This window comes from Tachypleus tridentatus, chromosome 5 (assembly GCF_004210375.1).
Source record: "Tachypleus tridentatus isolate NWPU-2018 chromosome 5, ASM421037v1, whole genome shotgun sequence".
Classification (NCBI taxonomy): domain Eukaryota; kingdom Metazoa; phylum Arthropoda; class Merostomata; order Xiphosura; family Limulidae; genus Tachypleus; species Tachypleus tridentatus.
The window spans coordinates 50,765,990-50,780,088 of NC_134829.1; the positions used below are offsets into that span (position 1 = coordinate 50,765,990).

Consider the following 14,099-nt stretch of genomic DNA (forward strand, 5'->3'; position numbering starts at 1 on the left):
TATCACAATCGTAACATGACACACAGTTATGTTCAAGTAAGACACAATCGTAACATGACACACAGTTATGTTCAAGTAAGACAATCGTAACATGGCACACAGTTATGTTCAAGTAAGACACAATCGTAACATGACACACAGTTATGTTCAAGTAAGACAATCGTAACATGACACACAGTTATGTTCAAGACACAATCGTAACATGACACACAGTTATGTTCAAGTAAGACACAATTGTAACATGACACACAGTTATGTTCAAGTAAGACACAATCGTAACATGACACACAGTTATGTTCAAGTAAGACACAATCGTAACATGACACACAGTTATGTTCAAGTAAGACACAATCGTAACATGACACACAGTTATGTTCAAGTAAGACACAATCGTAACATGACACACAGTTATGTTCAAGTAAAACACAATTGTAACATGACACACAGTTATGTTCAAGTAAAAGACAATTGTAACATGACACACAGTTATGTTCAAGTAAAACACAATTGTAACATGACATACAATTATGTTCAATAAGGTAAGAAACATGATAGACAAGAATAATTCTCTTCACTCCTAGACAATAACATGACACACAGTTATGTTCAAGAAGGTAAGAAACATGATAGACAAGAATAATTCTCTTCACTCCTAGACAATGTACTTTAAAGAGCTGTGCAGTAAAAACAGATATTGTTAAGAAATAAAGAAAACATGACCTATTACACCAGAAAACAAAACTTTATTTATGCTGTTACTTAAACATTATACCTTTATCACATCAAACAAGACACATGTTAATTCATTTTAGATATATAAAAACAATTATGATAATTCGAGTCTACAAAACAAGGTTGGCTTCATGAGCAAGCATACAAACATTACTGTTGTACATAGAACAATGTACAGGATGAGACATTAAACTACATTGTTTATAGTAGATAGATAAAATGTGTTATTATATTAATGAAATATGAATAGTGGTAATTAACAATTGTGTTGAGTTTAACTGTGGCTTATACTCCAAAATTACAACGGCTTCTTTTCATTTGTATCCAAAAAACTGTGAAGATAGATAAAAATGTCTGATGTTATGGAGCAACCAACATTAGTTATATCATATTTTCAAATGTGTACAGTGCATGATATAACAAAAAATGTAATTATAACAGCTGTTTTTCAATAGGTTTATCTATGCAAAATTAATAGTAATGCACCAAGATCACAGCTTAGTTTATTTTTCAATGACACAAAATTAATAACTACAGTCATTATTGGATACACTGATATCCACAAAATGTAGGTTAGAGAAATTTGATGCAGAAAATAGTTATTAATATAAATAGTATGAATATACAACTCACTGGCTGGCTTCTTTAGGTAGGTATATTAACTAGTTGTAAAAAATCTACACAAGGTATACAGATCAAAAATGCAATAGAGAGAGTCATGCAGACAATGTTAGAAAAGGTCAAGGTCCTAATGCTGTATCCCACAATCCTCAACTAAATCAGTAATCATTCCAAACACAAATCTTCAAGTTCTCCCAATGTATAAATTTTTAAAATAAGTGTGACCCCACTCCAAGAAGGCATGACACACAATTAGGGTCAAATAGTATAAATAGTAGAGAGAATCATTGTATAATGTCAGATATTCTCAACTGGATGAATGATTTATCCAGGGGTTAATGAGATCAGAAACGGGGCAAATGAGTTTTATCAATTATACAACAAATGTACGACCAGAAAAATCATTAGTTGTTATTACTTACTGTAATTTAGTTTGATGTATACTGAAGCCACAGTAAAAAAAAACATTAGTTGTTATTACTTACTGTAATTTAGTTTGATGTATACTGAAGCCACAGTAAAAAAATCAGTAGTTGTTATTACTTACTGTAATTTAGTTTGATGTATACTGAAGCCACAGTAAAAAAATCAGTAGTTGTTATTACTTACTGTAATTTAGTTTGATGTATACTGAAGCCACAGTAAAAAAATCAGTAGTTGTTATTATTTACTGTAATTTAGTTTGATGTTTACTGAAGCCACAGTAAAAAAAATTTCACACTTTAATTTTTTTTCTTTTTTTGTTTTTAACTGAACTGGGGTGATCAAGTTGTTGTGAGAAACGTATAAGGGTGAATGATACCGAAGACATACTATACAAAGTAACCTCTATCTAATGAAAAGAATTAATACAAGTTTATGAAATTTCTACCTCTAGCTTAATAAGATGTTTGCTACATGCAAAGAATTGAGAGAAAAATTTAACTAAAAATATTGACCCAAAGTTACTTATCACGATTGGTATTGAGTCTACGCAAGCTGAAATACCTATCAATTTGCAGGGAAGGTTTAAACAATTAAAGCATTGTAAGTTTACAAGCAATCATATATTTCAAAGTAATAATTTTAACATAAACTTTTATTTGAAAATTTTCAGATTATAACAAAACTTCTTCATAAACATATACAGTTTTCTTCCAATTCACCAACAAACAAATATCTGAAGTGATCCTACCCTTGTACACCCTATATCTGATTGACTGTGAGAAAAGCATGGTTGTTTGAGAAATAATCAAACAACATTCATACTCTGACCTTGAATCCATTTGGAATATTAAACATAGTCTTTAGTCTGTCAAAACTGTTTGAGATTGACTCAATAGAGTAGGAATGATAAACCAATAGATTTTACAAAATAGAAAGAAAGTTAAGTTCAACTTTCACCTCTTAGGACATTCTCCATAGTTAAATGTATTTACATACGAATTTCAACTAAAACCGACACAACAGACTCGGAGGAGTAAAGGTGCAAACAAACATATTTTGTCTTCACACACACACACACGCACATACACACAAATTTTCAAAGTGTATAAAAAATAAAAAGTAATACACTAGTTAGAAGTTTAAAACTTTAAACTTATAAGATTAATTAATTTATATATACATTTTGAAATAACCAAAAATCATAAATTACTATATCAATACTGCAGCATTTCACTATAATTTATCAAGCTTATAATTAAGCTGTATTTTGGTCTAAAAAATATACAATTGCAACCTAACTAATGTCTTAACTTACTGCTGAGAAAATCACTAGGAGAACATTCTGGGTGAAGTAGCTGTACGTAAGCAGGTATTTTCAAAATATGAAGAGGTACGTTGGGCCAGTTTGGTTGATTCAATAAATACATTAATATCTCAGAAAAAAAAAAAAGGTGGGAAGTTCTTATCTTATATCCTAGGTTGACAATATCAGTAATTTTTATATTTAATTTGTAAAAAACTAGACTTTGTATTTGGACATCACAAACATCCAATCTGAACCAATGTTGCATTCAACATATCATGTAAAACACAAAAACTGATATTTAGGTGGTTGTATTTTTAACATTTACTTTTAAATTAAGAAATAAACTAATGTGTAATACTAAAATTTGAGCTACAATCTTCAATTTGATATCAAACATACTCACATACGTTCATAAAATAGTAGTTCAATAAAAGTTTGAATGTGAGTCAACAAAGGTGATGACTTGGTCTCTGACCTGTGTTGGTATGGATAATTATGATAGTATTTTATCTCTCTATGGTTATATTCTGATACAATATGCCTACAAATAAAATAATTTTGTAGTTTTTTTTTAGTTTACTTCAATTACCTCCCCCTCTTCAACAAATCTTGAAGTTATTCTTTGATATAGGAATTGTATTCATCATTTCCTTTAATCAAAATATCTATAACCTTTTAATTTTTGCTGCATAGAAATATTAATATTAGACCTTTTTCAACCTTGGAAAAAGCAGATTTGACTAACCTGTCTGCATCAGCATTATCTGTTAACCACTTTTCAGAAATGTCCGTTTCTGTCTGGGTCCCAAATTCACGTCCTAAAAGTTGTACCTGCTTAGCTCTCAATCTAAGTTTTGAAGGAGTCAGAATTCGATTCTCAATATAAGGAGAATGGACCACAGTTGCTGATGTGGAATGGGTTGTTTGTACGGCAAATTCACGATTGATAGAACCAGAGGTATCTTGTGTGAGGTTGTTCTCAGATACCCACTGATGTTCAACTGTTTGGACTGGCTGTACTCTAGCCATTTGTTGGGTGTATCTTGGAGCTAGTGATATGAAAGGTGTTACATTTCAGTCATTTATAATACTCAAAGAAACAATTAAAACAAATATGAACTGATAATTCTTGACCTCTAAGGAAACAATCAAACAAACAATAATTATGCATTATGTACAGAATACAGTTTTGAGAAAAACAGGTACATCGAAAATAACAATACTAGACATTCAATCCTCATAGTTACCAAACAAAGCTCAAAATTATTTAATTAATCTGTGTATATTCTACCACAAATGTTGAAAGGAAATGTTACATGAATAATTCAAAATTAATAACACACACACAGCTTCTTGACAACAGTAATTTTATTCTTTCCCAGTACAAAGAATACCTAAATTGAAATTTATTATAAGTTATTACCAATAATTATTGCTTCTAGAATTTGTAAAACTCATACATAATTATAATCATGCTCAAATGTGGGATAAATAAAATGGGGCAACTCAGATTGAAAGAGTATATTAATAATTTAAACTTTAAATAAACAATTCAGATCTATATATGTCTTTATTGCACAGCAAAGTCTAAGCAAATTATGAATGAATAAGATGCTTTTAATATCAAAAATATATTTATAATCATCATCCAGCCACTGTACATAGTTTAATATGAACAACTGAATGAATCAAATCAGTTGTTTCAAAAGCATTTTAGACAGTGTATGTAAGGTATAGTTTTGGCTCTTAAAAAAACATGCTTCTGAGTGGGATGAAATTACAGCTTCTTTGAGCTATAACCCTAATCTTTTTTTTTTATCAATGCACATCAGCCATCAGTTAGCTAACAATTTTCAATAGAACTACGGTGCAGATTGTTTTCTCAGACTTATTAACTCTATAGAAATTATGAAACTGCATACTGTAAAGAATTATTTGCTTTTCTATCAACTAGAAAAACAAAACCTTTGGAAAAAAAACAAGCTTTCTCTACTCTCTTTAGTAGTGGAACAGTAACTTAAGAGAAAATCCAAAAAATATCTGATAGGCAGTTAATTTTTCCTTTTCCTGTTTCTACTTCTTCCGTAAAAACAGTACTGAGAATTTTAATTCCTTATTTTTCTTATATCATTTAGTAATTCCAAAATATCTAATACACTTTAGAAAGTGCAACAATAACTGTTAGAAAAATATTTCACAAGAGTTTCTCTCTCATATTTATAAACAAAGCATACTTTTGCCATGCTTTGTGAAATAAATCAATGAAAAGAAATGAGACTATTTAATGGAACAGGAATATACTTTTCTCAGTTGAGTCTTCAATTTCACTTCTTGATGCATTTAAGGGACTGTCTGAATTTCTAATCACTTCAGAATCGGATAGTGCTCCATCTTTTGGGTTGTTTGAATGGTTATTCTGTGCCTGATAATGATTGAGGCTATTTGTTTCTTCACTATCAGACACTACCTTTTGTCTGCCAAGTCGCTGAGCTTTACGAGCCTTCTTGTCAGCTTCAGCTGCTGCTTGAGCCTGATTTACAGCATTTAATAAGACTTGTCGTTTTCTTTCTTCTTGTTCCTATTAAGGAAAACAAACAAACAAAATTACTGCAAAACATTATGTGTGATACAAATAAAAGTTTAGTAACATTCGATACAATTTGCAAGTGACAAGCTACAGTATAATTTAGTTTTTCTGTAAACCAATTTTACTATTCTACAGAGAGTTACTTTTTACTTTCCAAAGTTTATCATTTAACATATAACTGAATAATAAATTGAATCCAGTTCTTGAAGGTAGAATAAAAATATCACATTGGCTTTGGAATAAAAACAAAAAATCCATGAAATATATAAAAACAAATTACACTACTTTCTCACTGTAAACTTGGTCAATACAACCATGTTCATAACCACAAAGTAACCAAGTTTTTATTCTATAACCTTTGCTTGGTTGTATCATTAAAAATAATTAGAGGCTTTCATAAACATTAAACGTCTTCTGTACACAGAGAATCAGATTTTCTTTAATTAAGTATTTTTACCAAACATTTCTCCATGAATATATGGAGTCAACATGTTGACTGTTCAAAATGATTCTTCACGTTAAGGTTAAAAATGTCAAATTTCATTTGCATAATCTTGAAAACCTAAACGAATGTCAAACTTTTTCAGTAAAACTTCATATTTTAGCCATTACTCTCTCTCTACCCTAAATCTATACCTATTTGGTAAATATGACCAACTTCAAAACTACTGTAAACCTAAATCACTCAGTTTTTATTTTAGAATGACTGAAAATTGTAATATAAAACTACAGCTGTTTATCCTGAACAGCTTAAAGCTTGTAAGAGTCAACATCGGTTTCCACTTACTTTTATTACGCGTCCAATTAATTATCTCACCACACAAGTTGTAAATCACTTGGCAAATGTGCAACTCATTTTAATTAATTAAATACAGTAGCGTGGACTGATCGCAAACAGATCTCACAAAATTTTTTTAACATCTTACCTAATCTCACGAGTTCCCGATTTTTACATTTTGATTATTTTTATAAATATAAATAACGAATACATGTGTAAAAAAAAATACTTATAGATTTTCTAGTTTTTGTTGTTAAGTGTCTATCAAATTTAAGCCATTTTTCTTTGTTACTAACAATACTACTACATTAAATAATTTTTACTTAATCAATTCTATGTATCTAAGAACATAGAATATTATTACACACAGAGCAAACAAGGTCCTATGGCTATCATAATTTACTTGACTTTTTTAACTATTCAATAAGAGCCTTTAAAAATTCAACTAAGCTTGTTGATGTGAAAACCCTGAGAAACAACAAAATAGACAATACCCTGTACAAAAACAACATAATGTAATACATTATTTGTTAAACTAAAATGTTTCTACTGGTTGTAAATAATACTGTAAAAATGTCATTTGATACTTTGTGAGAGGCAAGTGGATCTCATTTCTTAGTTTATGGCTCTGTACAGAAATATGACTGAAGGTTATAAAAATTATTCTTTGTCTGAATAATGTCTATATTGTACTCAACAATTTAAATTAAATTTGTTAATTAGCAGAGCGATGGTAAATATATTAGAGAACATGGAACACCTAAGTAGCAAATGCCACAATTCTCATACTACAGAGAGAGTGACGATTTAAAAAAAAAATATAAATCAACAACTTAAAGCTTGTGTAATATTAAAATCTGATTTTTTTTAAATTATGGTTTAAAGTCAAGTTTATTCATATACAATGATAATAAAGTAAGTTAATGAAAAGTTTAATGTAATTCTAAAAAGTCGTGATAAGTGCACTTTCACCTGGCTGTAGTGAGAGGGTTAAGTGAACATCAAGATAATAACTAGCCAAATAAATATATTTTTGTTCAACCAACTACAAGTTCATTCTTAAAGTTGGCATAGTTGGAAGCAGTTTGAAAGGTATAGAAAATCATAAATGTTTTCTTAGGATTTCCTTAAAAAAACAAAAAACACTGGGAATGACAGCTGCCATATAAATGTTTTCTTATACATATTTGTAGAGAACAAGTTATTGTAATCCTTCAAGCTTAATCAAAAAGTTTTGTAATGAGAGAGAAAATATACTAAATCTTGGTGAACTAAGAGGTCTCTGACTCCATTTTGAAACATTTTAAATGTCACTATCTGACTAGTGTTACAACAACAAAAAGTTTATTGAACTACATTCAATACAACCTCTTTCGTTTTTATCTTTTTCTGCTCTTCTTCATATTGTTCTTGTAGTCTAGCTCGTTCCTGGGCAAGCCTTTTTTCCTCCTCCTGTTCCTCTAGTACCCTTCTCTTCTTCTCCTCATGCTGTTTCCTTCTCTTTTCCTCCATCTGAGCTTCAATAGCACGCTGATACTCCAAGGCTTTCTTTCTTCTTTCATCTGACTGTAGAAGAACATCTTTAACCTGTGACAGTCCCTTTCCCCGAACAAAATTTCTGGGAAAAAAAAAAAGTATAATTTAATCATACAGTTTCCGCAAGCCACTTTATCTTTAACTTCTCGAGAAAAGGTTTTTGTCAATACATGCACATGGAGAGGAGCATAAAATTTTATCAGTACAACTATATCTGACTACAGCAAAACATGTCCAATAAACACTAACAGTAGGCTTGTGTAGTAAGTCACTGCAGATGTATGCAACTATATTAACTTTCTCAACATCAGCTTGGTCAATTTGACCAACCATGTAAGCTCTTTATACTTGTTTATAAAGTATTTATTGATTTCATACTTCTAAGTTTCAATAAAGTATGCATGTCTTCACAAAATATGACAGTCTTTCAGTTAATATTTTAAGTCCTTCACTTACAAAAAAATATTTTTAGTGAAATAATTTTAATAAACTAAAAGATTTCTCCACAAATATAGCAAATATTTGTTTTTTAACAGTCCATGTGCAATGTCATATTCATGTTAAGATTAAAAATATATTTCCTTCTTTCAAAAATATCAAATTTCTCCCGTGTAATTGCTGAAACCTCCCAAATACATTTCAAACTTTTTTCTTGAGTAAAACTTTCTCTATCCTATCTCAACATGATATCAGTCAACTTTACTGACCTTGTAACTACCAAAAAATCAAAATAAATTACACTTTTTTTCTTTCTGGAATAACTTCAAATTTTAACATGAAACTACATTTGTTAATCCATCTTAAGTATACTTAAACTTATAACAGTACAAGTCTGTTCATAATTAAGTTTTATTGCCCTTTGAACCATGTCTGACTACTATCTACACCAGGGTTGCCAGATGATTTTCTTGGATTTTACCAAATCATTTTCTAAAATTTACTGAAAATTCTTGTATTTTATCAAGTTAAATAAAAAACATTTTATTAAAAACTTTGTTTTTTTCTTTGTTGATACACAATTTAGTTTCCCTCATTTTTTGCACAATTTTTCAGATGGTTGCCATTCTTTATGTCATATTTTCTAAAAGATTTTTGCCACATAATAAGGCATTTAGTGTTTCTGTACTTAGGTGGGAATGATTTTTTACATTTATATTATTTACCAAAGAGAACAGCCTTTCTGCTGCAGCTGAGGAATGAGGCAATGATAGTAATTTGGTGATAATTGGGAAACGAAATTTATCTTCACATTTGTATTGAGAAATATAATACCAGTATTTCTCTGGTTCTAAAATTCATTCTCTCGTAGAGTTGACTCTCACCATTCTCTGTTGATATCTTAATACTCATTTTCCTCAATAATATTAGGAAATTTTATGGCCAATGGAATAATTGAATGTGGCTGTCCTTGATACAAATTTTCTGGATCTGAAGCTTCAAACAGCTGTAAAATATGTGAATATACCAGATTATGCAAACCATTTGTATATTCCCTTGCTTGGTTTGACATAAAAATTCAATGTCTTAAGCTGAAATTCTTCAAGTTCTTTTGTCTGGATTTTGGAAGAATATTCTAGAAAGATACTTCCAGTTGTTGCTCATGATATATTTCACTTAAGGGAAGGTAAACTGAAGGATCATTAATGTTAACCTTCAATATATCTGCATCCTTTAGTACTTCTCTTTTAATAAAATTACCAAGGATACTTTTCATACTACTGTTGATGGAGGCACGTAGCTTATGAATTCTCTCAGCTTGAAATTAATTTTATTTATATATGTCAGAATAAAAGTTAGAAATGCAAAGTACATTTTTACAACTGGGTTCTGTAAACCTTCTAGTATTGTAGATACTAAAGTCATCCAAGTCTTCTAATGCCATTAATTCAGTTGTCTTTCTACCACTTGCTGAAGTGACAACCATCGAGTACAGCTAATGATGTAAAATATTTTATGTATCAGTCAGTAAATTCCTGAAATTCTGCACATTCAATATCTTTGGGCTGTTTGACAAATATGAATAAATTTTTCTAGTCAGCTCCTCTAAGGAAGTTGGAAGTTCAGAACATGCATAGGATGCACATAAATGCATTGAATGGCAAACATAACTTTGTACAAAGAGATATGGTACTTTCAGCTTTAGAAGAATATGAACCCCCCCCTCCTTTTTGATCACATTGTTACACTTGCATAGCCTACCAGATTTTTTAAAGGGAATTCCATGCTTTTTTTTTAAAAATTACTATAGAATTGTAAATGCCTTGGACAATACAGCAATTGATTTCCAGAAGAGTTAAAAAATTAACTGTTTTTTTAAATATGGCTATCATAAAATCTAGCTATTAGAGCAAGTTGCTGTTTTGCAGATACATCTGTACTTTCATTAATAATTAATGAAAATTTAATATTCTTTAATTGTGCTATAAGAATTTCCAAGTATTCCCCACCAACAACATTACAAAAAATAGACATTCCTTTTATTCTTGTATATTTAGTTCCCTCAGCAATTTTAGAATCAGGACATGCATTAGATAGAAAGCCTGGAAGATGGTCTAGTATTGAAATGGGAGATTATGTTATGCCACAAATGTACACATCTTTAGTTCAGTAGAAGCCACTTGAGGCATGCAATATGAAGAAGTAGAAGGTCATAAGAAATCAGTTACTTTAGAAGTCTGGATACTTGCTTTAATATTTTTTACTGTCAAGATGTTTCTCAAACATAGTACAGATAAGTCACAACTGCATACTTTACAGAATGACTTAAGTTTTTTGAACTTTGACTATAACAACCACACTTAGGATCATTAAGCCATTTTTGTGACAACTGACATTTCTGTTCATAACTAGGCTTAAGTAGGTTTGCTTTCTTGCATGGAATTTCTGCTAAATCACTATTCGTATCACTCCTTTTCTCAGCCATTATGATCTGTGGGTTAGGTTAAATGTAAATTAAATTATAAAAATTTAAAATTAAACAATGCATTACACTGTAAACGAATACTGACACTTGAGTCACAACTCATAACAATAACTACAGTATATATGAAAACAAGACTAAAAGAGCCACCCACCAGTGGATCATTGTCTTAAATTATCTAGCACCTGTGCAATGAACACTTATAAAGCATATTCAAACATGTAGACACAAAACTCACCTTCATAAAGCATTATCACAAGGTCAAATTCCACGTAAAGGAGGCAATAAATGTGAAAATCTTTTATCGGCCATGCAACAGGTAAATTAGCAAAATTCACCAAATTTACCAGAGAGTGCAGGAAACAGTAAAGGTATATACATCTGATTGATGGTTACCACAAGTGAGAATGAGAAAAAAAAAGTATGATGAAGATGAAGCCAATGGCTCAAACACAATATATACAAGAGATTGTAAAACCATGTCAAAGTCCCAGTTAGGGACTGGAGTAGAACAGAAAAAATTAAAAACTGACATAAAAAAGAGGAGGAAAATCTAACTGATAAAGTCACCTAAGAACTAGCAATAGTGAAAACTAACAACACATGGTTAAATACTGTGTGAAAAAGGCCAAAATGTAGATTGTGGTAGGATGGGCCCAGAAAAAGGGAAAGTCTGATGAATCAAGGTAAAAAAAACAACAACCACTACTTATATTCATAGATTAATAGGAATGAAGGGAAACAAAAATGAGAAAAGAAAAACACCACATAATCAAAAAATCCAGCACAGCAAGCATAGAATTGAACAAATCTCACACATCAAGATGAAGGGTTGATTGATTGTTTAGTGTTTATTGGAGCAGAGTAACTGGGCTATCTGTGCCAAACAACCGGTAAAAAGGCAAAAGCATTAAAATAAATAAAAGTGAATCATGATAATCTTGATAAAATCTTGAATAGAGTTAAAAAGACCAATGGCCCTTAAAATTGAAAATGTCACTGAAGTGGACAGTGTCATCATTGCCAACGACACCGTCTAATATCAAGGATGAACCCATGGTAAAAATATGTTTAAAATGGTGCCGTTGCTCTGGATCATAACAACAGCATGACAGTAAAATGTGGGCTATTGTAATCTGAGTGTCACACAGACCACACATTGGTGCATCAGTAACAGATAAAAGAAAGCAATAAGTTAAAAAAACTGTGACCAAAGCACAGACTAGTCAGAACAACTTCCTCCTTTTGATCCTTACAGAAGCAAGATAGTCTAAGAGTGATTGAAGGTTTGATCTGAAAAAGTTTGTTATGTGTTGCTCACTCCAAGTCGACTGCCAACTGGTGAGGAGCTGAGCCTTGAATACAGGACTGCAGTTCATGAATGAGACAGGCACGGCAGTGACAGTACCAGTGCACGCAGATTTAGCCATGATGTTAGTGAGCTCATTCCTATCAATACAGGAATCCAGAAAAACTGGATAGAAGTAGATGATAAAGAGAAATGGGCCAGTTGGTTTGAATATCAACAAGGACAGGATGAAAACTAACATGAAGCAATTCCAAGGCCAATAGAGAGTTAAGCAAGTCTGTATAAATAGTACAGTTCTTGTACTGCATAGCTTCTGTGTGATCCAGGGCAAAAGAAATGGCATACAACCTGGTAGTGGAAACATAAACTGTAGAGGGGATTCTGTGTGCAATAACCGACTCATAACAAACCATGGCAGAGCCTATAGAGTCACCTGATTTCGAATTATCTGTATACATGGAAAATGGAAGGATGGTTCAAAAGATGACTTAATGAAAGGTCACATTTGGGGATGGCAATTAGCCATAGTGGGATGGGCTGATCTGCATATACAGCAATATTATCCTGTGACATACCCAATTCATCCAACTATGCCTGGATATGAAGGCCAAAGAAACAATGGTAGACCATCTATTCTGAAAAAGCATGGCCCACTGAGGAAGGAAAACACAACCCCAGGTGGTATGCTATGGTAAGGATTTAAAGTTGTAAACAGCAAAGGTATATAGAGGAGGTTCATGAGACTCAGTGTACAAATTCTGGAGTGGAGAAATGCAGAAAGCCCATGTGCAGAGCTGAACCCTGATGGTGAACAGAATTGAACATCCTCAAGGCTGAGGTCCTGGCAGAGCCACAGATCAGAGACCCATGGTCCAGTTTTTATGAAGTAATGACATGATAAATTTTTAGCACAGAGCATCAATCCACTCCCCAAAAATTGGAAGAGAGGACATGGAGGATGTTCACTGCTCTTGTACACTTGACATGTAGCTGCTTGATGTGTGGGATAAAGGTCAGCTTACAGTCAAAAGTAAGCCACAAGAACTTTGCCTCAGGGACCACAACAAACACAACTTCTCCGAAAAGGAGCTCAGGATCTGGGTGAATAACCTGTTGGCAGCAGAAATACATGTAGTTTTCAAGCGAGAAAAGGTAAAACCAACTGATGTGTCTCACTTCAGTAAATGATTGAGGGCAGTCTGAAGCTACCATTCAATAAACCTCATGCTTGACAACTGACACAAAAGTCATCAACATAGAGTGTTTGCAAATGTAGGGGGGAAATGTTCACTGATGGCATTAATCTTTATTATGAAAAGTGTAACACTCAAGATACAGCCCTAAGGTACTCCAAGTTCCTATGGCAGAGACAGGAAAGTGTCAAACTTGTAGGGATTTGAATCACTGATTCATTAAAAAATGTTTAATAAAAATGGCTAAATGGCCACACAACCCCTACAAGTGGAGGTCTCACAAGATGCCATACCTTCACATTGTATCATAAGCTTTCTCAAGGTAAAAAAAAAATACAGAAACAAAATGTTGTCACTTGGGAAAGGTTTCCCTGATTGATGTTTCAAGTCAAATCATGTGGTCCAAGATGGAGCGCTGTCATCAAAATCCACATTGAGTGGGTGAGAGGAGGTTGTTTGATTCAATGATTCAAGGAACCAAACAAGATGAGCATTAACCATCCCCTCTAAGATCTTACAAAGACAGTTTATCAAAGCAATAGCAAAGTACAATAGTATTATGCCAAGCATGAGGAAAAGCATTTTCCTGCCAGATCCAGTTAAAAACAACCAAAAAAATAGTAAGAGAAGCAGGAGATAGATTGATTTATTGATTGATTGATTTAGTGTTTTAATGGCCTTTAAAAAGTTA

The 14,099-nt window shown here is 31.9% G+C and overlaps 1 protein-coding gene across 2 annotated transcripts in view; it reads right to left on the reverse strand.

Moving 5' to 3' along the window:
* LOC143251156 (uncharacterized) overlaps positions 1-14,099 on the reverse strand; it is a 122,932-nt gene that overhangs the window by 21,239 nt on the left and 87,594 nt on the right. For both annotated transcript variants that reach the window (XM_076502549.1, XM_076502550.1), the window contains exons 9-11: positions 7,819-8,068; positions 5,387-5,663; positions 3,831-4,134 (exon numbers count right to left, since the gene is read on the reverse strand). In XM_076502549.1, coding sequence (XP_076358664.1) covers positions 3,831-4,134; positions 5,387-5,663; positions 7,819-8,068 — 831 coding nt within the window. The remainder of the gene's footprint in view (positions 1-3,830; positions 4,135-5,386; positions 5,664-7,818; positions 8,069-14,099) is intronic.